Source organism: Bos indicus x Bos taurus, chromosome 24 (genome assembly GCF_003369695.1).
Source record: "Bos indicus x Bos taurus breed Angus x Brahman F1 hybrid chromosome 24, Bos_hybrid_MaternalHap_v2.0, whole genome shotgun sequence".
NCBI lineage: Eukaryota > Metazoa > Chordata > Mammalia > Artiodactyla > Bovidae > Bos > Bos indicus x Bos taurus.
In genome coordinates this window covers 12,618,271-12,645,430 of record NC_040099.1, presented here as the reverse complement: position 1 = coordinate 12,645,430, position 27,160 = coordinate 12,618,271, and the positions used below count along the sequence as shown (strand labels likewise).

The 27,160-nt window shown below is 42.6% G+C and overlaps 2 protein-coding genes across 5 annotated transcripts in view; both read left to right on the top strand.

The window, feature by feature from the left end:
• Nucleotides 1-21,986, top strand: SERPINB10 (serpin family B member 10). The gene is given in 6 exon segments (XM_027525530.1): nt 1-82; nt 7,219-7,299; nt 15,240-15,382; nt 19,098-19,253; nt 21,197-21,281; nt 21,284-21,986. Coding segments are annotated over 6 exon segments (864 nt in total). The 3' UTR covers nt 21,601-21,986.
• LOC113882771 (serpin B8) overlaps nt 19,229-27,160 on the top strand; it is a 26,958-nt gene continuing 19,026 nt past the window's right edge. For 2 of the 4 annotated variants that reach the window (XM_027525881.1, XM_027525880.1), the window contains exon 1: nt 24,025-24,303. The gene's annotated coding sequence lies outside the window, so the exon portion shown is untranslated. Of the gene's footprint in view, nt 19,254-23,944; nt 24,304-27,160 lie in introns of those variants that run through there. The other 2 variants (XM_027525878.1, XM_027525879.1) reach the window with 2 other exon arrangements.

The window sequence follows — 27,160 nt, the reverse complement described above, 5'->3', positions numbered from 1 at the left end:
ATGGCCAAGAGGAATTACCCCACGTCCGAGGTCAGGGGCAGCGGCTGCGACGGCATAGGAACGGCTGAGAAGAGCTACCCAAGTCTGAGATCAGGGGCAGCAGCTGAGAGGAGCTACCCCGCGTCCAAGGTCAGGGGCGACAGCCGAGAGGAGCTACCCCATGTCCGAGGTCAGGGGTGTCAGCCGGGAGGAGCTACCCCACGCCCCCATGCCCGAGGCCAGGGGCGGCGGCCGGGAGGAGCTACTCCATGCCGGAGGCCAGGGGCGGCGGTGGTAGGACCAACCCCACGTCCAAGGAGCGGTGGCTGCATGGGCCCAAGAGGGCCTAGAGGAGCTATCCCACGTTGAAGGTCAGGAAGGGCGGCGTTGAGGAGATACCCCTCGTCCAAGGTAAGGAGCAGGGGCTGCACTTTGCTGGAGCAGCCGTGAAGAGATACCCCACGGCCAAGGTAAGAGAAACCCAAGTAAGACGGTAGGTGTTGCAAGAGGGCATCAGAGGGCAGACACACTGAAACCATACTCACAAAAAACTAGTCAATCTAATCACACTAGGACTACAGCCTTGTCTAACTCAATGAAACTAAGCCATGCCCGTGGGGCAACCCAAGATGGGCGGGTCATGATGGAGAGATCTGACAGAATGTGGTCCACCGGAGAAGGGAATGGCAAACCACTTCAGTATTCTTGCCTTGAGAACCCCATGAACAGTATGAAAAGGCAAAATGATAGGATACTGAAAGAGGAACTCCCCAGGTCAGTGGGTGCCCAATATGCTACTGGAGATCAGTGGAGAAATAACTCCAGAAAGAATGAAGGGATGGAGCCAAAGCAAAAAGGATACCCAGCTGTGGATGTGACTGGTGATAGAAGCAAGGTCTGATGCTGTAAAGAGTAATATTTCATAGGAACCTGGCATGTCAGGTCCATGAATCAAGGCAAATTGGAAGTGGTCTAACAAGGGATGGCAAGAGTGAACGTCGACATTCTAGGAATCAGCGAACTCAAATGGACTGGAATGGGTGAATTTAATTCAGATGACCGTTATATCTACTACTGCAGGCAGGAATCCCTCAGAAGAAATGGAGTAGCCATTATGGTCAACAAAAGAGTACGAAATGCAGTACTTGGATGCAATCTCAAAAACGACAGAATGAACTCTGTTCATTTCCAAGGCAAACCATTCAATATCACAGTAATCCAAGTCTATGCCCCAACCAGTAATGCTGAAGAAGCTGAAGTTGAACGGTTCTATGAAGACCTACAAGACCTTTTAGAACTAACACCCAAAAAAGGTGTCCTTTTCATTATAGGGGCCTGGAATGCAAAAGTAGGAAGTCAAGAAACACCTGGAGTAACAGGCAAATTTGGCCTTGGAATACGGAATGAAGCAGGGCAAAGACTAATAGAGTTTTGCCAAGAAAATGCACTGGTCATAGCAAACACCCTCTTCCAACAACACAAGAGAAGACTCTACACATGGGCATCACTCTACAGATGGTCAACACTGAAATCAGATTGATTATGTTCTTTGCAGCCAAAGATGGAGAAGCTCTATACAGTCAGCAAAAACAAGACCGGGAGCTGACTGTGGCTCAGATCATGAACTCCTTATTGCCAAATTCAGACTTAAACTGAAGAAAGTAGGGAAAACCACTAGACCATTCAGGTATGACCTAAATCAGATCCCTTATGATTATGCAGTGGAAGTGAGAAATAGATTTAAGGGCCTAGATCTGATAGATAGAGTGCCTGATGAACTATGGAATGAGGTTCTTGACATTGTACAGGAGACAGGGATCAAGACCATCCCCATGGAAAAGAAATGCAAAAAAGCAAAATGGCTGTCTGGGGAGGCCTTACAAATAGCTGTGAAAAGAAGAGAAGCAAAAAGCAAAGGAGAAAAGGAAAGATATAAGCATCTGAATGCAGAGTTCCAAAGAATAGCAAGGAGAGATAAGAAAGCCTTCCTCAGTGATCAATGCAAAGAAGTAGAGGAAAACAACATAATGGGAAAGACTAGAGATCTCTTCAAGAAAATTAGAGATACCAAGGGAACATTTCATGCAAAGATGGGCTCGATAAAGGACAGAAATGGTATGGACCTAAAAGAAGCAGAAGATATTAAGAAGAGGTGGCAAGAATACACAGAAGAACTATACAAAAAAGATCTTCATGACCCAGATAATCACGATGGTGTGATCACTGACCTAGAGCCAGATATCCTGGAATGTCAAGTCAAGTGGGCCTTAGAAAGCATCACTACTAACAAAGGTAGTGGAGGTGATGGAATTCCAGTTGAGGTATTTCAGATCCTGAAAGATGATGCTGTGAAAGTGCTGCATTCAATATGCCAACAAATTTGGAAAACTCAGCGGTGGCCACAGGACTGGAAAAGGTAAGTCTTCATTCCAATCCCAAAGAAAGGCAATGCCAAAGAATGCTCAAACTACCACACAATTGCACTCATCTCGCATGTTAGTAAAGTAATGCTCAAAATTCTCCAAGCCAGGCTTCAGCAATACATGAACCGTGAACTTCCTGATGTTCAAGCTGGTTTTAGAAAAGGCAGAGGAACCAGAGATCAAATTGCCAACATCCACTGGATCATGGAAAAAGCAAGAGAGTTCCAGAAAAACATCTACTTCTGCTTTATTAACTATGCCAAAGCCTTTGACTGTGTGGATCACAATAAACTGTGGACAATTCTGAAAGAGATGGGAATACCAGACCACCTGACCTGCCTCTTGAGAAATCTGTATGCAGGTCAGAAAACAACAGTTAGAACTGGACATGGGACAACAGACTGGTTCCAAATAGGAAAAGGAGTACTTCAAGGCTGTATATTGTCACCCTGCTTATTTAACTTGTATGCAGAGTACATCATGAGAAATGCTGGGCTGGAAGAGATACAAACTGGAATCAAGATTGCCGGGAGAAATATCAATAACCTCAGATATGCAGATGACACCACCCTTATGGCAGAAAGTGAAGAGGAACTAAAAAGCCTCTTGATAAAAGTGAAAGAGGAGAGTGAAAAAGTTGGCTTAAAGCTCAACATTCAGAAAACGAAGATCATGGCATCCGGTCCCATCACTTCATGGGAAATAGATGGGGAAACAGTGGAAACAGTGTCAGACTTTATTTTTCGGGGCTCCAAAATCACTGCAGATTGTGGGTGACTGCAGCCATGAAATTAAAAGATGCTTACTCCTTGGAAGGAAAGTTATGACCAACCTAGATAGCATATTCAAAAGCAGAGACATTACTTTGCCAACAAAGGTCCGTCTAGTCAAGGCTATGGTTTTTCCTGTGGTCATGTATGGATGTGAGAGTTGGACTGTGAAAAAGCCTGAGTGCCAAAGAATTGGTGCTTTTGAACTGTGGTGTTGGAGAAGACTCTTGTGAGTCCCTTGGACTGCAAGGAGATCCAACCAGTCCGTTCTGAAGGAGACCAGCCCTGGGATTTCTTTGGAAGGAGTGATGCTAAAGCTGAAACTCCAGTACTTTGGCCACCTTATGCGAAGAGTTGACTCATTGTAAAAGACTCTGATGCTGGGAGGGTTTGGGGGCAGGAGGAGAAGGGGACGATAGAGGATGAGATGGCTGGATGGCATCACTGACTCGATGGACGTGAGTCTGAGTGAACTCCAGGAGTTGGTGATGGACAGGGAGACCTGGTGTGCTATGATTCATGGCGTCGCAAAGAGTCAGACACGACTGAGTGACTGAACTGAACTGAACTGATACTGATATATGGGCTTCCCTGATAGCTCAGTTGGTAAAAGAATCTGTCTGCAATGCAGGAGACCTAGGTTTGATTCCTGGTTTGGGAAGATCCCCTGGAGAAGGGAATGGCTACCCACTCCAGTATCCTGGCCTAGAGAGTTTCCTGGACTGTAAAGGAAATCAGTGCTGAATGTTCATTGGAAGGACTGATGCTGAAGCTGAAACTCCAATACTTTGGCCACATGATGCGAAGAATCGACTCATTGGGAAAGACCCTGATGATCGGAAAGACTGAAGGCAAGAGGAGAAGGGGACAAGAGGATGAGATGGTTGAATGGCATCACCAGCTCTATGGACATGAGTTTCAGTAAGCTCCAGGAGCCGGTGATGGACAGGAAAGCCTGGTGTGCTGCAGTCCATGGGGTTACAAAGAGTTGGACATGACTCAGTGACTGAACTGAACTGAACTGATACTGATATAGGGAGTAGGAAATGGCAACCCACTGCAGTATTCTTGTCTGGAAAATTCCGTGCACAGAGGAGCCTGGTGGACTACAATCCATGGGGTCAGAAAGAGTCAGTCTGGGCAACTGAGCATGCATACTGATATATCTATATACCTCTTGAAAACTGCAGAAGAGCAATCATTTTGAAAAGGGAATATTTGACTTCTGACCTAGACATTAGTCTTTACTTATAATTTCCCCTGAAAAGATCACTCTCCATCCCTTGAATGGATAAATTATTTCATGAGAATTTCATCCCCAAATTTTGCATCTTTCAGAAAGCACTTTTCACTACTGGCTTAGCACTTCAGTACTTTTTTTAAAGGCAAGAATTGTTCTTCTTGTATGTTCTAGGCTGCATCTGATATACTAATGATGATATTAACAAGAGAGTTAATGAAGCTGAAGATAACTGGCTATTAATTTTCCACAAGAAATTAACTCTTTCATCAGAAAGAATTATCATTTTCGGGGATTTGTTACAAGTATCTAAACTCTAGAATAATCATAAATCATAAGTAGAAAGATATAAGTCCTCAGCCCTAAAATAGTAGTTTCTCCTCTTTCCTTCAAGGTGATTATGCTTTGGCCATGGAGCCAAGCATTTTCCATATGAAAAAATTCATAAGTTCTTAAAAGATAAAGCTTAGGGGACTTTCCTGGTGGTCTAGTGGCTAAGACTCCCTGCTCCCAAAGCAGAGGACTTGAATTTGATGCCTGTTCAAGGAACTAGATCCCACATGCCTCAACCAAAGACCCTACATGCCACATATAAGACCCAGTATAGCCAAATAAAAAAAGCTAAAAAATGAAAGATAAAGCTTAATCTATAGGCAGTAAACAAAGCATCATTTAAATGCACATAGCTATAAAGAAAACAGGGAGCTTATCTCCAAGACGACACTGGATCTGTCAGGAGAAAGTGCTTATATTGACTTTGACACTTTGTAAATTTCAAACATTTTATGAGGGCGTAGAGTTATTACAAAACTAGAGTTGTTGCTCTTTTTATTAAAATGTGTTAGCCTAGAATTATCATCAGCTTCTGCAATAAGTAGGTGATGATGATGCTTCTGTATCATCAACTAGAGATGATTTAAGGGCTAAGAAGCTGTTCGGTTAAGGGTAAGCCTATGACTAGGAGAGGTTTCACCAGTTTTCACTGTTAACTCAAGTCATGATAAAATCAAGACTTTGTCTATACATGTTTCTTCTGTGATTCAACCATTTAACTAGAACGATCTCCTGACTTTTCTAAAGTTCTCATTCTAGGTTTCTCAGAGGGCCAGATGATATCAGTGCAAGACCAAGTTCTACACAATAGTGGCCGTAATGGGAATCTCTAGACCTAGGAATCTGGCTTATTTTAAATTAATCAGTTTGAGAAATTATTTGGCTATAAAATGATAATGGTTTGAACTCATTATTTCTTTGATAGCGATCCAGTCTTAAAAAACTTAAAAGAAAATATCAGAGTGATTAAAAGTGAAATTTAGAAGCTGAATACAATATTTTAGAAATATGAGAAAGCTTGAATTCCTCTGTTCATTAAGATTGGTTTCAGGGAGACTCGGTGAGTGAGAATAAATACAAGAGTCTTGACTTCTCTACTTCTCTATAAGCATTTCTTCTCTACTTCTGTATAAGCATTATCTCTGTTCATTAAGATTGGTTTCAGGGAGACTCGGTGAGTGAGAATAAATACAAGAGAGTCTTGATTTCTCTACTTCTCTATAAGCATTTCTTCTCTACTTCTCTGTAAGCATTATAAACTGTGGAAATTTTCAGGTTTAAATAGATTTTAAAAAATGGTGACTAGAACCCAAACTATAAACACTCTAAATAAAAAATAAGTATTTGTAAGTTTCCATTTTGTGCAAAGTCCTGAGCTGGGTGCTAGTTGATGCACAAAGAAGATTAAGAAAATTTTGCTCTCAGGGAACTTATCTTAGAGTTGAAAAGATATAAGTATATAAAAACAGAACTAGCAGTGTGATGAGTGCCAAGCAAGTGGTGAAATTTACGTTATGGGACTTTGGTGGCAGACATGCTCCTGTGAACCGCCAAGTTCAGAAAAAGCTTCCAGAGGAAAATATCTGCAGCAAAGTTGGGTTTCACCTTCTTGTAAAGGAGGATAAAGGCTCTCCAGGAACCAGGATATCACTCATCAAAGTGTGAACAAATAAACAAGGTTAAAAAGTATATAAACAGGGGGTAAAAGATAAGTGAGAAAAAGTACAAAGTCAAAAAGGTGTATAACTATTCCTCATTTACTGGTAAAGTCAGCAGGTATGTGTTGTATTAAAAAGAAGCACTTGGCTGATTCCATTACCATTTATATTCTGGCATTTTCAACAGGGAGCCACTAACTGACCAGGATCCAGGTGTTCTCTCAGGAGTATCAGCTGTAGAATTTGAGGGAGTTCTCTTAAACTCTCTAGACTCCAGTTTTCTAATATTAAAATAATATTGGAATTATGTTCATTCAGTTCTTATGAGAGTATGGATAAAAGATATACAGATTATTGTCGTTGGTGTTTAGACGCTAAATTGTATCCAACTCTTTGTGACCCATGGACTGTAGCCCACGAGACTCCTCTGTCCACAGGATTTCCCCGGCAAGAATTCTGGAATAGGTTGACATTTCCTTCTCCGGGGGATCTTCCTGCTCCAAGGATTGAACCCATGTGTCTTGCATTGGCAGGCCAATTGTTTACCATTGAGCCACTGGGGAAGGCCCATATAGATTTTACATTGGATAATACATTCTTTTGTCATTTCAATGAGTGTGATAAAAAAGATAATTGTGTAAGCCAAAAAATCCATGTACAAAAATAAAATAAATGGAAAGGATTATTAACACGATCTTTAACTGCCTTACTTTTCTTATATCTTCCCAATAGACTCTATAGCAAAATCTGTCAACCAATTTGCTCTGGAGTTTGGCAAAAAGCTAGCTGAATCTGCTGACGGTAAAAATATCTTCTTTTCTCCCTGGGGCATCTCAGCTTCCTTGGCCATGGTGTATTTAGGCACCAAAGGGACCACTGCAGCCCAAATGGCCTAGGTGAGTAAGAAAGATCAACTATCCTCTATGTCTTAAAATGAAATGTTTCTTTTTTTTTGCTTTCACTTTCATTCCTCTCCTGAAACCCAAATAATCCACATTTTACAATCATGTCTTCCAAAATAAAAGACACACAAATTTTCCAGACCTTAAAAAATAAGTCTGAGAGAGTGAATCAACTGACAGCTGTTTCTAGGAAAACCATTTAAGAATGCCTGTTCTCTGGCAAAATCGGTTGTAGGGATGAGGTTATCAAGTTTGGTTCAATGTTTAAAAAAAATTGTTTTGATTATTAAAATATTTCAAGAAAGTCATGGCTCATATTTGGATAGCGTTAGTCATCATCTTTCTAATCTTAGAAGGATTTTCTTAAAAACACAAATAGAGGACTTCTTTGGTGGTCCAGTGGTTAAGAATCTGCCTTTCCATGTAGGGGACACAGTTTCTCAGGGAAGATCCCACAGGCTGCAGGGCAACTACTGTAGCCTGTGAGTCGAGAGTCTAGACTCCAAAATAAGGGAAACCCCACTTAGAGAGTAGCACCCAGTCACCTCAACTACAGAAAGCCTGAATGCCCGTGCAAAGCAGCAAAGCACCAGTGCAACCAACAATAAATAAATAAAATAATAAATGATTTTAAACGACACAAATAGAAAAATCAAGTGAATTTTGTTCCTCATGCTTTGTTTGGTTGTTACTTTGTTCAGTCCCTGCTTGTCTGGACAAATCTAATGAATCCATGAAGAGAATTAAAATAGCAGAACAGTATTATTGTATAAGCAGTTATTAATTTGATGTAAGCATTCTCAAATCACAGCGTGTGTGTGGGCATAGCCTTATATATCAAAGCAAAAGTAAAAGCCACTCATTAGTGTCTTGACTTTTTGTGACCCCCAGGGACTGCAGCCTGCCAGGCTCCTCTGTCCATGGAATTCTCCAGACAAGAATACTGGAGTGGGTTGCCATGCCCTCCTCCAGGGGATCTTCCCAACCCAGGGGTCAAACCCATGTCTTCTGCATTGCAGGCGGATTCTTTACCATCTGAACCATCAAAGAAGACCTTATATAGCAAAACATATAATCTAATAGCCATATATATATGTATCTATGCATGTGTAAACATAAATGTGTGTGTTTTAAATAAAAATAGAAGCAAATAAATTCAGCTCTATATCATACAGCAATATAAAGACCAAGTGACAGAACTGCCACCCAAGAGGGTGGCCTCCATGACAAATGTAGAAATGAGACAGATAATAATCTTGAATGAGAGAGGCAGGGTACATATTCTGTCAGTTTGGACTGAGAATATCTCCTTAGTCTTGTAATTTACAAGATACGTCATGGCTTAAAAAGAGTAATAACAGAATTTTGGTTCACAGAAATATCCTAGTTCACAGCTAGTTAATAATAGGCTAATTATGAAAAGGTTTCACTATGAATGTGATAGATTTAATCTTAGATAAATTCCAATTTGGGTCCATTTCTATAAATGTATTGCTGGATGTTGCTTACTCTTGTTTTATTTCAATGCTACTTAAATATTAACAGCTTCAGTTTGAAATTAATGAATTCTCTCAGTAAAGTTCAGTTCAGTTGCTCAGTCGTGTCTGACTCTTTGCAACCCCATGAATTGCAGCACACCAGGCATCCCTGTCCATCACCAACTCCTGGAGTTCACTCAGACTCATGTCCATCGAGTCAGTGCTGCCATCCAGCCATCTCATCCTCTGTCGTCCCCTTCTACTCCTGCCCCCAATCCCTCCCAGTGTCAGGGTCTTTTACAATGAGTCAACTCATTTGGCATGAGGTGGCCAAAGTATTGGAGTTTCAGCCTCAGTATCAGTCCTTCCAATAAACACCCAGGACTGGTCTCCTTTAGGATGGACTGTTTGGATGTCCTTGCAGTCCAAGGGACTCTCAAGAGTCTTCTCCAGCACCACAGTTCAAAAGCATCAATTCTTTGGCACTCAGCATTCTTTATAGTCCAACTCTCACATCCATACATGACCAATGGAAAAACCATAGCCTTGACTAGGCGGACCTTTGTTGGCAAATTAATATCTCTACTTTTGAATATGCTATCTAGGTTGGTCATAACTTTCCTTCCAAGGAGTAAGCGTCTTTTAATTTCATGGCTACAGTCACCATCTGCAGTGATTTTGGAGCCCCCAAAAATAAAGTCTGACACTGTTTTCACTGTTTCTCCATCTATTTGCCATGAAGTGATGGGACCAGATGCCATGATCTTCATTTTCTGAATGTTGAGCTTTAAGCCAACTTTTTCACTCTCCTCTTTCACTTTCATCAAGAGGCTTTTTAGTTCCTTTTCACTTTCTGCCATAAGGGTGGTGTCATCTGCATATCTGAGGTTATTGATATTTCTTCCGTCAATCTTGATTCCAGCTTGTGCTTCTTCCAGTCCAGCGTTTCTCATGATGTACTCTGCATAGAAGTTAAATAAGCAGGGTGACAGTATACAGCCTTGATGTACTCCTTTTCCTATTTGGAACCAGTTTGTTTTTCCCTGTCCAGTTATAACTGTTGCTTCCTGACCTGAATATAGGTTTCTCAGGAGACAGGTCAGGTGGTCTGGTATTCCCATCTCTTTCAGAATTGTCCACAGTTTATTGTGATTCACACAGTCAACGGCTTTGCCATAGTCCATAAAGCAGAAGTAGATGTTTTTCTGGAACTCTCTTGCTTTTTTGATGATCCAGTGGATGTTGGCAATTTGATCTCTGGTTCCTCTGCCTTTTCTAAAGCCAGCTTGAACATGTGTAAGTTCATGGCTCATGTATTGCTGAAGCCTGGCTTGGAGAATTTTGAGCATTACTTTACTAGCGTGTGAGATGAGTGCAATTGTGCTGTAGTTTGAGCATTCTTTGGCATTGCCTTTTTTTGGGATTGGAATGAAAACTGACCTTTTCCAGTCCTGTGGCCACTGCCGAGTTTTTCATATTTGCTGGCATATTGAATGCAGCACTTTCACAGCATCATCTTTCAGGATCTGAAATAGCTCAATTGGAATTCCATCACCTCCACTAGCTTTGTTCATAGTGATGCTTTCTAAGGCCCACTTGAGTTCACATTCCAGGATGTCTGGCTCTAGGTCAGTGATCACACCATTGTGGTTATCTGGGTCATGAAGATCTTTTTCATATAGTTCCTCTGTATATTCTTGCCACCTCTTAATATCTTCTGCTTCTTTTAGGTCCATACCATTTCTGTCCTTTATCGAGCCCATCTTTGCATGAAATGTTCCCTTGGTATCTCTAATTTTCTTGAAGAGATCTCTAGTCTTCCCATTCTGTTGTTTTCCTCTACTTCTTTGCATTGATCACTGAGGAAGGCTTTCTCATCTCTCCTTGCTATTCTTTGGAATTCTGCATTCAGATGCTTATATCTTTCCTTTTCTCCTTTGCTTTTCGCTTCTCTTCTTCTCACAGCTATTTGTAAGGCCTCCCCAGACAGCCGTTTTGCTTTTTTGCATTTCTTTTCCATGGGGATGGTTTTGATCCCTCTCTCCTGTACAATGTCACGAACCTCCATTCATAGTTCATCAGGTACTCTATCAGATCTAGTCCCTTAAATCTATTTCTCACTTCCACTGTATAATCATAAGGGGTTTGATTTAGGTCATACCTGAATGGTCTAGTGGTTTTCCCTACTTTCTTCAGTTTAAGTCTGAATTTGGCAATAAGGAGTTCATGATCTGAGCCACAGTCAGCTCCCGGTCTTGTTTTTGCTGACTGTATAGAGCTTCTCCATCTTTGGCTGCAAGGAATATAATCAATCTGATTTCAGTATTGACCATCTGGTTACGTCCATGTGTAACATCTTCTCTTGTGTTGTTGGAAGAGGGTGTTTGCTATGACCAGTGCGTTCTCTTGGCAAAACTCTATTAGCCTTTGTCCTTCTTCATTCTGTATTCCAAGGCCAAATTTGCCTGTTACTCCAGGTGTTTCTTAACTTCCTACTTTTCCATTTCAGTCCCCTATAATGAAAAAGATATCTTTTAAGGGTGTTAGTTCTAGAAGGTCTTGTAGGTCTTCATAGACCTATTCAACTTCAGCTTCTTCAGCATTACTGGTTGGGGCATAGACTTGGATTACTGTGATATTGAATGGTTTGCCTTGGAAACAAAGAGAGATCATTCTGTCATTTCTGAGATTGCATCCAAGTACTGCATCTCAGACTCTTTTGTTGACTATGATGGCTACTCCATTTCTTCTAAAGGATTCTTGCCCACAGTCGTAGATATGATGGTCATCTGAGTTAAATTCATCCATTCCAGTCCATTTTAGCTCCCTGATTCCTAAAATGTCAACGTTCACTCTTGTACTCAGGTCAAACCCCTGTTTGACCACTTCCAATTTGCCCTGATTCATGGACCTAACATTCCAGGTTCCTATGCAGTATTGCTCTTTACAACATCGGACCTTGCTTCCATCACCAGTCACATCTGCAACTGGGTGTTGTTTTTGCTTTGGCTCCATTTCTTCATTCTTTCTGGAGTTACTTCTCCCCTGATCTCCAGTAGCATATTGGGCACCTACCAACATGGGGAATTCATCTTTCAATGTGATATTGTTTTGCCTTTTTATACTGTTCAAGGGGTTCTCAAGGCAAGAATACTGAAGTGATTTGCCATTCCCTTCTCCAGTGGACCACATTTTGTCAGAATTCTCCATCATGACCCATATGTTTTGGGTGGCCCTACACAGAATGGCTAATAGTTTCATTGAGTTAGACAAGGCTTGGATGTGTGGTATCTCCTCTTGGCTGCTCGCTGCTCCAGCACTGCACTGCTGCTGCTTGCACATCAATTCCACTAATATCCCAAGCTTGGGAACATGATACACTTTATGCTCTGGTGACAATTTTGCCTTAGCTTGCCTGGGGATTTCCTGACTTTAGTATCTGAAAGTCTCAGTCCCGGACAAACCAAGATAGTCAATTGCTTGGACTTGTAACAAAAGATGAATCCTAACTTCCTAAACTGACATAGAAGCTCAGCGTTACCTCAGAGATCTTTCCTGTCTCTCTACTTCAACTCTTGTCATTCTCTGACTCAAAATTAATGCTCAGGAATTCTAAGTGGCAAGAATCCTGGAAGATTCCTGTGCTACCTCACGACCCCATACACCTGCTCCTGTGTCCCCGCAGTCTGAAACTGTCCCATCTTCTGCCACTCCTAGCCCCTTCATGGCCACTGGATAACAACTCAGGGCCTCCCTCAGGGATAAGAGCCTTTCTACTTGCTCTCAAAACCCCTTTGGGAACCTTTATCTTGACACCATGTTGCTCCTAAAGTTAACAATTGTTCAGTTGTTCATTGAAGTCCCTACCTCTCCCACTAGATTCAAAGACTCAAGTGCAATATTACTACCTTTTTTGAGTTTCTGCTTTGAATCACTAACACATAACAGCCTCGCTTATGGTAGTTGCTCCAAACATTAATGTTTATTGAAGTGAATTGAGGAAGCTGGCAGCCCTAAATTCTCAGTTCTTTTTTTCATTGAACTAGTGACTCATCAGCCATGCTGAGGCAGGAGTGACTGTTTTCCCTAACTTATGCCTATTTGGATTTATCCAAATGTGAGCCTGGTTTGAGAATTATAGATTAGCCTGTATTTACAGAAAGAAACTATTTGCATTGTTCCAGTTCATATGAGAAACAAACGTGATTGTACAGGCAAAAGCACATTGAAATACACAACACAGACTCAGCATAGTAGCTGTGCTAAGTCACTTCAGTCATGTCCAACTCTTTGCGACCCTATTGACTACAGCTCACCAGGCTCCTTGGTCCATGGGCTCCTCCAGGCAAGAATACTGGAGTGGGTTGCCATGCCCTCCTCCAGGGGAATCTTCCTGATACAGAGATCGAATCCATGTCTCTTATTTCTACCTGCATTGACAAGCAGGTTCTTTCCACTAGAAATGGAAGCAATTATAGTGCCAGAGCTGAACTAAATCTCAGCTCTCAAATTCCTGCCCTCTGCCTTCGTGGTTCTCTGGAAGACAGGAGGGGGCCTTACAGACAGGAAGGCAGGGAACGACCCATGTGCTATCTTTCACCCCAGCAAAGTCTTTCAGAGCTGAATAGAGAGAAACTGTCATGCTCATAAGATTGGTTTGTGTAAGTGTCTTGCCATCTTCCCCATATAGGCTGATGCGCTCAAGGAGCATGACAGAATCCATTTCACCAGATCACAGAGCTGTCCAGATCTCCCTATGATGACAGAAATGTGCCATAAATCCGAGGGCTGCCATAGCAGATGACCACAAACTGTGTGGTTTAAACCAATGGAAATATAGCCTCTGATAGTTCTGGTGCTTTCCTAGTGGCTCAGTGGTAAAGAATCTGCCTACCAATGCAGGGGATGCAGGAGATGCAGGTTTCATCCCTGGGTTGGGACGATCCCTTGAAGAAGGAATGACAACCCACTCCGGTATTCTTGCCTGGGAAATTGCATGGACACAGGAGCCTGGCGGGCTACAGTCCATGGGGTCGCAAAGAGTCAGACATGACTTAGTGTGAAACAATGCAACAACACAATTCTGGAGGCTGCACTTCTGAAATTAAGGTGTTAACATGGCTCTGTTGCTGTTCAGTCGCTAAGTTGTGTCTGACTCTTCACAACCTCATGAACTGTGGCACGCCAGGCTTCTACTCCTTTGGAAAGTTTTAGGAAAGAAGCCATTCCATGCCTCTCTTCTAGTCGCTCATGGTTGCTGGCAAACCTTGGCTTATAGAAGCATCTCTCTGATCTTTACCTCTGTTGATACATGGCTTTCTTCTTTTGCTTTCCTTTGTCTCTGTGTTTTAACAGTCCATGTGTCTGTTCTGAATTTCCCTTCTTTTATAAGAACGCAGTCATTGAATTATAGCCCCAACCTAATCCAGTATGACTTCATTTTAACTTGATTCTACCTGCAAAGACCCTATTTTGAAATAAGACCACATTTACAGGGACTGGGGGTTAAGAATGAATGTATCTTTTGGGGAGGACAAAATTCAGCCCACAAGAGTAATATTCTCTCCCAAATGCATAACCTAAGTATTATCTTGAGGCAGCATCAGACAAATCTGAACCAAGAATTACGCATTCTACAATTTTGTTTTTCAAAAGTATCAAGGTCATGAAAGACAAAGAATGAATGAGGAACTGCCTCAGATTAAAGAAGACTAAGAGGAAATGAAAGCTAAATGCAACCGGAGTCCTTGGATTGATTTCTGGTCTAGAAAAAAGGACACTATTGCCTTTCATTGGAGAAGGCAATGGCACCCCACTCCAGTACTTTTGCCTGGAAAATCCCATGGATGGAGGAGCCTGGTAGGCTGCAGTCTATGAGGTCGCTAAGAGTCGGACACGACTGAGCGACTTCTCTTTCATTTTTCACTTCCATGCATTGGAAAAGGAAATGGCAACCCACTCCAGTGTTCTTCCTGGAGAATCCCAGGGACAGGGGAGCCTGGTAGGAGGCCGTCTATGGGGTTGCACAGAGTCAGACACGACTGAAGCGACTTAGCAGCATTGAAACAACAGATGAAATTTAAACAGGGGATGCCCCTGGCAGTCTAGTGGGGCTGGGCTCTTGCCTTCCAAAACATGAGGTATGGGTTTGATCCCTGGTTGGGGAGCTAAGATCTCACATGACTTGTGGCCAAAAAAACAAAACATAAGACAGAAGCGGTATTGTAACAAATTCAGTAAGAACTTTAAAAATGGTCTACAAAAAAAAAAAAAAAAAAAATTAGAAGAAATCTAAATAGATCTGTTGATATTAAAAGTATTCTATCAATACTGACTTCCTAGTTTGAATTCCTGTATGTTCCATTTAATAGTATTTCATAATCATCAGTTTTATAAGTGTGGCATTTCACCACGATGTAACTGTATCATTTGGAATCTGTCCCTTTGCTCCTGTAGGAAAAATCCTGAATCTCCTACCTGATGATGCTGTGGATCCTACAACCAGAATGGTTCTGGTGAATGCCCTTTACTTTAAAGGAGTCTGGGAACATCAATTCTTATTCCAAAATGCCACAGAAAAGTCTTTCAAAATAAACAAGGTAGGAGCCTGTTAGTAACCAGTATGCATTTTATAAGATATTGCAAATGAAATTCTATTTTAAATTCATTCTATCTGAATATATGTTCCTGTAAACTATGGCTCTTTACTCGGGGAGGGACGACTGACCTAAAAGCCCCAGTTTCATCCCATGTCCCCAGTAATCTGGACATTACCCTTTCATTATTTTATTCTCTGAAGATAGACCACGCACATATTTTATCACTCACTCCTTGCTGCGACTGTGGTAGTAGTGTAGGTGAGGCATTTACTGCATTCATTTCCCAGCTTAGAAATGCAGTGTGGCTAAGTGACTAGATTCATGTCAATTTTATTTATTTTGGTTGCATTACAGTTTCCCAAGTCAATAGAGGAAACAACCTTTAAATGTCCAGTGTTTGTGTGTGTGCATGTGTTAATCGCTGTTTGTGACCCTACAAAGACTTTGTGACTGTAGCCCGCCAGGCTCCCCTTTCTATGGGATTTTCCAAGCAAGAATACTGGAGTGGGTAGCCATTTCCTCCTCCAGGGGATCTTCCCGACCCAAGGATCGAACCTGGGTCTCCTGCAGTGGCAGGCGGATGCTCTACCGATGAGCCAGTGGCGAAGCCCCAAGTGACTAGAGCTGTGCTTCAGTGAGAAGGCTGCCAGAACCAAGATTCCACGCTCTTCACTTACTAGTTCTGTTCTTGTTCTACTAAACTAGCACTGCTACTGCTGCTAAGTCACTTCAGTCGTGTCCGACTCTGTGTGACCCCATAGACGGCAGCCCACCAGGCTCCCCCGTCCCTGGGATCCTCCAGGCAAGAACACTGGAGTGGGTTGCCATTTCCTCCTCCAATGCATGAAAGTGAAAAGTGAAAGTGAAGTCACTCAGTCGTGTCCGACTCCTAGCGACCCCATGGACTGCAGCCTACCAGGCTCCTCCGTCCATGGGATTTTCCAGGCAGAAGTACTGCACTATCTTATACCAAACTCTTACTTTTCCAGAAGAAAAATAAATAGAAAACATTGTAAAAGCTCATCTCTTTCTTTAAGGTTTCCCTCTGGGCTGGCACACAGAACACTTGTTTTTCTAGTAGGAATTTACTTCAGTAACAAGGGAGGTTAACGGAAGGTCACAGACACACCCAAGGGCTGGGTCTTGGGACTTGAGTGGAAACAAGTATTCAAACATTGTCAGGATTCATTCTCTATCAGTACCTTGGCCACCTGATGCGAAGAGCTGACTCATTTGAAAAGACTCTGATGCTGGGAAAGATTGAGGGCAGGAGGAGAAGGGGACAACAGAGGATGAGATGGTTGGATGGCATCACCGACTCAGTGGACATGGGTTTGAGTAAACTCTGGGAGTTGGTGATGGACAGGGAGGCCTGGCGTGCTGTGGTCCATGGGGATGCAAAGAGTTGGACACAACTGAGCGGCTGAACTGAACTGAAGTGATTCTCTATCTTTTCAACTCTGTTTCTCCCATCCTTTTTCTCTCAATCTGAAGTCTAACCTCCATTCTAGAGATCAGTTTGATAGGTCACATTCCAAATTCCTAGGTAAGGAACTGACTGGCCAAAGTTTGTGCAAACATTTTAGCCCTGGGTGGATGATCTCACTTAAACAGTGCTGCTGAGGACATATTATTCTAACCATATGGTTGTGTGCAATAGGCAGTTTTCAGATAATCAGTGGTGTAAGGATAGAGAAGGGACTGAATTTATAATCCAACAGGCTAACTAGAAATAAGCTGGATAGTTACTTGGCTTAATAAAATCACTAGGAATTTTCAGCTGCAGGTGATAGGAAAGCATTCCAAACTAGCTCCAGTGACATGAGAATTATTTTAGTGTTAGCTCAAGAGCTTCCTTGATGGCACAGTGGTAAAGAACCCACCTGCCAATGTGGGAGGTGTGGGTTCGATACCCTGGTCGAGAAGATCCCCTGGAGAAGAAAATGGCAACCCACTTCAGTATTCTTGCCTGGAAAATCCCATGGACAGAAGACATTGGCGGGCTACAGTTCATGGTTTCGCAAAAGAGTTGGACATGAATAAGAGACTAAACAACATCAAAGCAACCAAGAGGAACCAGGAGTGGGACCTCTAGAGTCTCAAACATAATCTGTTCTCTCTGCCTCTACCCTTGACCCATTATTATTGCTCTCATTCTCTAATATTAAAGATGGAATTTATCCATATAACAAGGGAATATGACTGCCCTGTATTCTAGCTTCACAACTCTGCTATTAATACAGAGAGTCTTGGCTGCTAGCTCTAACAGAATGCTCCCAAAGAAGACTCTGGTTGGTCCCACTCATACGCTTATCCTTGAGACAATCATTTCATCACAAGCATCCTGAACGAACAGCCCTGGTCACATGGCCACTACCTTAGCAGAAAGGTAGGACTTTGTGATTGACATTTAGCTCCACATAGAGTGGATAAATAACAAGTCTACAATGTCTGAACTGTAGGGTTTTACTTTCGTTTACCATTGGCTTTACTAACATTTCATAATGTCATGTATCCACCATTACAGTATCAAACAAAATAATTTCATTGTCCTAAAAATGCCCTGTACTCAACACATTCATCCCTCCCTCTAAGTCTCTGGCAACTGCTGATCTTTGTACTGTCTCTATAGTTTTGCCTTTTTCAGAATGCCATCTAATTGGAATCTCAAAGTATGCAGTCTTCTTGGACCACCTTCTTCCACTTAGCAATACGTACTTAAACTTCCTCCATGCCTTTTTGTGGCTTGATAGGTCATTTCACTTTATTGCTGAATAATCTCCCATTGTATGGATGTAAGAGTTTGTTTATCCATTCATCTTTCTGAAGGGCATTTTGGTTCTTTCCAGCTTTCGGTAGTTACACTAAAGCTGCTATAAGCATTTGTGTGCAAAATTTTGTGTGAACATGTTAACTCATTTTGGTGACCACCCAAGCGCACAGTTGCTGGATCACGTGGTAAGGTCGTGTTTAGCCTTGTAAGAAATCACTGCACTGCCATCTGGTGCGACTTCCACTTTACATTCTCACTGGCAGAGAATGTCAGTTCCACCTTCACTAGAGGTTTGTGTCATCCGGGTTTTGAATTTTTAGCCATTCTATTAGCTGTGGAGTGGTATCTTCTCTTTTAATTTGCAATTCCCTCAGCACATAGGATTGAACATCTTTTCTTACGCTGTAGGTCTTCCTTTGGTGAGGTATCAGTTCAGATCTTTTGCCTATTTTTTAAGTAGGGTTCATTGCTTTACCACTGTTGAGTTTTAAGAATTCTTCACAAATTTCGGATAACGGTACTTTATCAAACATGTGTTTTGCAATTCTTAGCTCCTAGTTTATTGCTTGTGTTTTCATTCTCTTAAGTGAATTTCAGTTTTATGATATTAAAAGACTGTCTCAAATGTTTGAATCTGAAATGCAACTTAGTTTCTGAATCATTGGCATTTGCATAGTTTGCATAAAATTACATACTCTTAAGTGTTTGGTAGAATCCAGCTTGCTGTGATTCACAGAGGATGGCATAATACTGCCAGAGAAAGAAACTCCCACGTCATTTATTGATGATGTTATCCAGTAGAACACATATTTCCAGAAAGCAAGGTTTGGATAATTTTATTCAGCTTTTGGCAGAGGATCACCATCTTTGACTCAATGTTGCTAAAGAATTAAGAATTTGGTGAGAGACCTCCCCAGTGATTTTGCTGCATACATTCTACAGATTACAAGCAAACCAGTGCAAATGATGTCCATGAAAGAAAAACTTTGAGTATTTTACATAGAAAACCCACAAGCCATAGGCCTTCAACTCTACTATGAGAGCCGTGACCTCAGTCTGCTCATACTACTGCCAGAAAACACTGGTGGACTGGATCAGGTAAAGGGATCAGTCTGTTCATATCTCTCTCTTGTCCTCTCCCCTTTGGTAACATTTGTTTTTTCTCTGTGAGTCAGTGTCTATTTTGCAAACACAAAGTCGCTTTAGTCATGTTTGACTCTGTGTCATGGACCCATCAAGCTCCTCTGCCCATGGGATTCTCCAAGCAAGAATACTGGGATGGGTAGCCATTTCCTTCTCCAGAGGACCTTCCCGACCCAGGGATCAAACCTGTGTCTTTTATGTCTCCTGCATTCGCAGGCAGGTTCTTTACCACTAGCACCACCTGGGAACATTTATTTACATGGAAAAATAACTTTTTAAAAAAGACATCAGTTTAACATGAAGATGGTTCTAGTGTTTATCCCTCCTGGGAAAAACATAAAGACACAATCTCCCAGTTCTTTAATTGCTGTACAGGAAGGCAAACAACATACCTTCAGCCCTAGATACTGTATTTTCACATTATCATTTAAGCTTTACAAAATTTTGTAAGGTTGATGTTACTATTCCTCAGGAAGGTTAAGTAGTCTACAGAAACCTTTAGCATCAAGTAGTTACACAAACAACAGTTAGAGATATTTATCATGAGTAACAAAGCTGTGTAGATTGATCATAACAATCTTTCAGGTAGTATAGGTCTTTTTCCTCCTTCTGGTAGAACCTAGTTCATTAACTTTATGTTTAAGTGAGCTTTAGACATACATTTAAAAACATTAAACAGAGTCTAAAATATTGTTTAAAGAACACTTTTTTTTTTTTATCAAGTAAACATTCTTCAGAAGATATAGTCTCTATCAGTACATCTTCAAGTTATTATTCAAGTTATTCATCAATTAAATATCTCTTAAGCCTGATTTTGCTCAGACCACGTTTCTGAGCAATTCACATGCAATAAGTGGTCTGTGTGTCTTTGCCCTGTGATAATTCTCATGTGTGCCAGATTGTTTATATTTCTGCTTCCACTGCCCTACTAGTGTTTAGAAAGATTTCTAGATAGTGTCATAAAATTTGTGAAACTGGAGAGGATGGTAAAAATAAGACCAAGTGTGAATATTAAACTATTAGAGTTACATCATTATAAGATAAGCCTTTTTTTAGAAAATGCAAGTTCCTGACCTGAAAACATTGTCACTTAATGCACATCATTTACATATGTGTCTTTGATAGCAATATTTGGATCAAGAAAACTTTGAAGTAGCAAAAGCATGTGCTTTAAACAAACATGTTATTTGAAAAATCAAACATTGCTTTGTAGCCTCTCTATGTACACATATGTGTATATACATATATATTTATTGTTTCAAAATTTTAAATATCAAGAGAAAAAGCAGCTTCAAAATCACTATTTAAAAAGTTATTACTCTTAAGATAGAAGGATTTTCCTTTCTTTTTTTCTGTGATTTATAGCTACTAGTTTCATACTGGTGTGATTTTAGACATTTTATTTTATTTCAGATTTTGTTTTTGAAGGATTGTGTACTGTGTTAATAAAACTAATTTAATAAATTAGCTATTAAGTTAGTTTATTAATTAATAAACTAGTTTTAAACTAGTTAAAAACTAATAAAAATAATTTTTTTTTGTTCCCTGGCATACAACATGTCCTAGAGTATATGCTTTTGTATCAATGACATCTAAATGTATATTTATATTAATATATTTGTGTATGTAGTTGCTGTCTTGCAAATTATCACAGAAGCATTTTCATTTCAAGGTCTAATCTACTAAGCCTATATCCTGAGAACTATTAATCTGCAAAATAATATGTCAACAGTGTGAAGGATCTCATTATAAACAAAAAACTTCCAAATGTGTGTGTTTTATTATCTTTGGTAATAGGAATGATTATAATTCATCTATGTAATATCTAGAGGTCTCACTCAACCTCTATTTCTTAACTGGAAATTACTGACTTTTTCTTCATCGGCTCCAAATTGCAGCTGGAAACAGTGATCACCTACGAGAAGCTGAGTGAGTAGACTAGCACAAACATGATGGAGTTGGGCAACCTGCAGTTAAATCTTCCAAGTTCAAGCTGGAAGAGACTTATGATATCAAGTCAACTTTGAGAAGTATGGGGATGAGCAATGCCTTTAACCAGAGCAAAGCTGATTTCTCAGGAATGTCCTTAGAGAAAAACCTATTTCTGTCCAATGTTTTCCATAAGTCTTTTGTGGAAGTAAATGAACAAGGTGCAGAGGCTGCAGCTGGTACTGGGAGTGAAGTGAGTGTAAGAATTAAACTCCCCTCCATCAAATTCAATGCAGACCACCCATTCCTCTTCTTCATCAGGCACAACAAAACCAACAGCATTCTATTTTATGGGAGATTCTGCTCCCCCTAAACCCTGCATCTCTCTCATCAAACAAGAGCATCTTAGTGTGAAAAATACACATATGATCAAAAACACAATTCTAATAAAACCGGTTTGTAGCCTGACTCTTTCTTATGCATAAATATTAGCAAAATTATCTTGAAATAATATATTCTAGTGATCCTATGAGGCCTATATAGCTAGAGAGAATGGAAAATTTAATTTTTTTAACATTTTATTTTAATGTGACTTTTATTTACATTTCAGAAATTCGGTTATTCAATCAAATGCCTTCCAATGCTTGACCTACCTGGTCACTGTATTTCCATTGTCATTTATATTTCACATGCATCATTTTGTGAAGAAAAATCTCTATAAAGGTGATATAATGATATCACTGATATTAATATGTGAATTTAAAAGCATTCCAAAATAAAAATTTTATTAGAATTATTATGGGTAAAAGTTGTCACATTAACACCTTTGCTTTAAAAATCTTATAAACTAGAAGAGTAAATTTCTAATTTATATAAATGCGTATTGTCAGGTATAAGAAGATATTCTTAGTAAAATTTTATCTCCACAAAATTGCCTTTGTTTTTCCAACTCCTACTAAAAATGCTGCTACACAATGGCTTATTGGTCGTCTCATCAGCTCTTATTCTAATTTTAGAGACTAAGTGTATCATTCTAGGTTGCTTTTTTTCATTTTAATGTACTGAGTGAAAGATATAATCTACCATGGATCTGACATGAACAGTGTATAAAATAGTACAAGAAAACGTGTTTTCTGTGTAAAATCTTGGTTTGGTATCATAGAATTAAAAAAAAAAGAGATCCTATACTTTGGGCTTCCCTACTGGCTCAGATGATAAAGAATCTGCCTGCAATAGAGGAGACCCGGGTTCTTTGCTTTAGCTCCAAAGAAGGGAAACTGTAGTATATATGACGTTTTATCATATCATCATGTAACGTTTTGCCTCTACCCATAGCACCTCACATTAAGTAACAACAAAAGAAATCCCTGTGTCTGTGTTCTGTCGCATTAAAAGTCCTCACGTATCATGTGGACTCAAAAGAAAAGTAGGTTAACAAGTGAACAGGGAGCCTAGAAACCAAGCCAAGATAAAGGAAGACCAGAGTGACTCTGTCAGAAGCTGACAGTCTAAGAACATTCAACACAATATTTTCCAAACAAACAAGAGGAAAAAGGATGATAGTAGAAACTGCAGGTTAGGAAGATGCATTCAGGCAGTCATTCATTTAAAAAATGGTTACTAGACATCTGTGCTGTATTAGTTGATATTTGGGGCATAAGACTCTGCTTCTGAACACAGACGGACCCTGGTCCCCTGTCTCCTGGAGTCATGAAGCTTACAAACTCAAGGGGGAAATAGACTCAAAGTAGATGCTAGTACAAAAAATGATTGCAAAATAAACTGCAGTCATCCTGGACACACATGTATGTGTGTGCACTCATCAGGCTTTTTCAATAATGAGGCTTAAAGTATTCCCTGGTATTTGTTTTTCTCCTTTAGCGCAAATGTATATAGCCTGTCTTTTTAGAAGTATCACAGACTTTAGAACAATAGATAATAATTATGGTCTGTTAATCTCCCTTTTTCCCCCAGGGAAAACAAAACTATTAATGGAAAAAGCAGTACAGTAATTAAAGAGTATATGGGCTTCCCTGGTGGCTCTGGTGGTAAAGAATCTGCCAGCCAATGCAGGAGATGCAAATTCATTCCTGGAGAAGAAAATGGCAATCCACTCCAGTATTCTTGCCTGGAAAATCCCTTGGACAGAGGGACCTGGGGGGATAAAGTCCATGGGGTCACAAAGAGTCGGACAGGACTGAGAGACTAAACAACATGTTCAATAATATAGACATTTGTGTAGTGGCTAAAAATGTAACTAGACAGACTGGAATCTGGATTTTTAAAGTTCTCTTCCATAGGCTTACTAAACAAGGCGTATTAAACAAGCTGGGCATGTGTGCTAAGTCACTTCAGTTGTGTCTGTCTCTTTGTGACCCCATGGACTGCAGTCCACCAGGCTCCTCCATGGGATTTCCCAGGCAAGAATACTGGGGTGAATTGTCATTTCTTTCTCCAGGGGATCTTCCCAACCAAGGGATCGAACCCCACAACTCATGTCTCCTGCATTGGCAGGTAAGTTCTTTATACCACTTAGCTCCACCTGCGGAGCCCTCTAAATAAGCTAAGGAAAAGTGAAAGTGAAGTGCTCAGTCCTGTCCCTGACTCTTTGCGACCCCATGGACTGTAGCCTACAGACTCCACCTGCCATGGGATTTTCCAGCCAAGAATACTGGTATGGGTTGCCATTTCCTTCTCCAGATCTTCCCAACCCAGGGATTGAAGCCGGGTCTCCGGCATTGTAGGCAGACGCTTTACCATCTGAGCCACCAGGGAAGTCCTAAGACTATGGCAAGTTAACCCAGGAAAGCAAACCCATTCCCTAACGGGCGAGGCCTTCTGCAAACACCCTCGGAGGACCAGGCCCTAGCCTCCACCACCAATCCGTCTGCTCTCTCGGGCCGGGGAAGGGAGATACGCGCGAGGCTCAGCCTCCGCCCACGGTCCAGCCGCTGCACAGGCCGGGCCATCTCCCGGAGTTCTGAGTCACTGCCGGAAGCCTGGCCCCAACTTAAAGCGGACGTGAAGCATCCACCGAGCTGGAAGAGCCGCAGCCGCCGCAGCAGGAATCTCCCAGGTACCCGGTCTCCGGGGGCTCCCGAGCCCTCCGGGTACCCAGGCGGCTGCCTCTAGCCTGGGGACGTTGTAGTTGTAGGGACGGCGGGAGGCCGGAGGCAACGCGGGTCAGAGCAGGGAGGTGGAGAGGACCAGGGGAAGGCCTGCGTGGGTATCCGGGCAGGAGAGACGCGGGGCCGGGGTCGCCCCGGGCCCCGCCGCACCCGCGGGATCCCGGCCCGCTGGGTTGGGGCCTCAAGGGTGAATCTCCAAGGACGGGACTAGGAGGCCCGAGCTCTGGAGTGCAGACCCGCCCTGGGTCACAGGGTGGTCCCCGCAGTGGGGGCGACACGGGCCTGCTGACTACTGCCCTGCGATTTGCCAGTAGGGAGGGCGCGGCCGGGAGCCCCGCCCGGGCTGCGGTTCCGGGAGGAGGACTGGCGGGAGCCCTGGCGTGGGCGGGGGGTGAAGGGTGAGAGGGGGGAGGGAAGCCTGTAGGCTCTTTAATTACTATACTGAATTTCCATTAGTAGTTTTGTTTTCCAGGGGCAAAAACGGTTAACAGACCATGATTATTATCAATTGTTCTAAAGTCTGTGATACTTCTAACAAGGTTGGGGGCGGAGGGGGAGAGGGGGAGTCGGCGGGGGACGGGGCGGGGGTGCGGAGCGCAGCGGGAGGTCTATGGTGCCCACCGCAGCCTCGCCTGGAAAACTCCAGGTGAGTGAAGCCTCCGGTGAGCTCAGGAAGGTGCCGGGCCTCCAGCTTATTGGGTGTAACCAGCCCCCCTCCCCTCCCCTCCTCCACATTCTTCTATGTGTTCCTCCTCCCCTCTGTCCCTCCCTTCTTTACCTCCTTTCTTTCTGTATTTCTTTTTTTTTTTTCCTTAACATCTGTTCATCTGTTCTTATTCATGGGCTCCTCTCTCTGTGTTCTGCTGCGCTTAGTCGCTCAGTTATGTCCGATTCCTTGCGACCCCATGGGGTCTTCTACCCCGCCAGGCTCCTCTGTCCATGGGATTCTCCAGGCAGGAATGCTGGAGGGGTTGCCATGCCCTCCCTCCAGGGGATCTTCCCCACCCAGGCCTCCCATAATGCAGGCGGATTCTTTACCAGCTGAGCTACCAGGGAAGCCCTCTCTCTCACGTGAAACAAACAGCTTCCTCCCGGTCTCCCCATCCTCAGCAGTCACAGTGTGGATTGCACACTCCCCGGATACCCCCAGCTCCCTGGTTCCTGCTCCCACTAACTCTGCTGAGGGATTTGAGGTCTGAACTGCCACCCCTCACCGCTCCCCGGTCCAGCCTGGGGTGCTGCCTTCCTCTCCTCCTCCATCCTCCCCACTTGCCTGGTCCCTTACTCATGTCCAGTTCTCCCAAGACATCAGGATTGCTGGGTCCTAGTCTCTTGGCTTTTCCTCTCACTACCTGTGAAAATGGGAAATTCCCCAGAACAAAGTAGATTTTTTTTTCGTCTTAGGCCTCCACCTGTACGTTCTAATTCCATCCATTTACCTACAGGTTCCTGGAATGTGGATGCAGACTAAGGGCTGTCAATCTCTTGCTCTAGAGCCTCCTATCCTCTTAAGTCCCCTCCCTGTGTTCACAAACAACCCTGGGCAGTCTTTGTTACTGGAGCCCTTGAAATGGTATGTTCCACTCATCCCAAACAGAATGTAGCACCTTCCCCATTCCAAGCTGACTCATATAACTTCCTGTGGTTGGTGTCCCACCCTTTGGACGGATTAGCTAAGAGCCTCTGCCTGGGACTCTGTCCTCCTCCTTATCCTCAGGTGATCAACCCCCGAGCCTGGCAGTTCCATCCTCCACTCTCTAGTGCAGACATTTTCTCTGTGTTGGGGAGTCGCTAGTCAGTAGCAAGGGTCCCCAGTTTTGTTTTTTAACACCAAACCATGAGCCACAATCTTTTTCTAAAACTCATATAAAGTCTTTGTTTGAAAACTGCCTGGCTTCCTAGATCATAGCTCAAGTCCCAAACTCTCAACCTGGTGTATGGGGTGCCCCCTTCCTGTCTCAGGCACTGTGCCTCAGGTAGGAAGCAGCACTCACCTGCTCCCTGGGCCCCACGTGGACCATGCGCTTCCTGTCCATTCTGTGCACCTGCTGGCCCTGACACTCACTCCCTTCCAGAGCTCCTGCCAGTCTTTGAGAACCAACTTACTGCTCCCCTTCTCCTGGGCTTCTGAAGAGATTTCTTCCTGCTTTACTGTTGGCTTCCTTAGCGCTTTGTTGTTTATCCTGGTACAGAGTACAGGCCAGCTTGAAACCAGGCATTTATGCGTGTGTATCTCCCCAAGGATGGGAGCTCCCAGTTGTTGCAGAAACCAGTACTCGAGAAACCAAGCACCACACTCGGAGAGTTGGAGAACTCAGATTTATTATGCAGGTGGACCCAGAGGAGTTAACACTCCAAGCTCTGAGCCCAAAGGGATTACAGAGTTTTTATAGACAGACTATAGTGGGCAACCGGAGGAGGCAATGGCACCCCACTCCAGTACTCTTGCCTGGAAAATCTCATGGACGGAGGAGGCTGGTAGGCTGCAGTCCATGGGGTCGCTAAGAGTCGGACATGACTGAGCGACTTCCCTTTTCACTTTTCACTTTCATGCCTTGGAGAAGGAAATGGCAACCCACTCCAGTGTTCTTGCCTCGAGAATCCCAGGGACGGGGGAGCCTGGTGGGCTGCCGTCTATGGGGTCGCACAGAGTCAGACACGACTGACGTGACTTAGCAGCAGCAGCAGAGTGGGCAACACTAGCTGTTAATAGGCTGGTTTTAACTAAGGGGTTACGTGTGAGCGGGAACAGCAGTCAAGATAGGGAAGGGAATGCCTGACCTTTACACGGACAGGCATTTAATC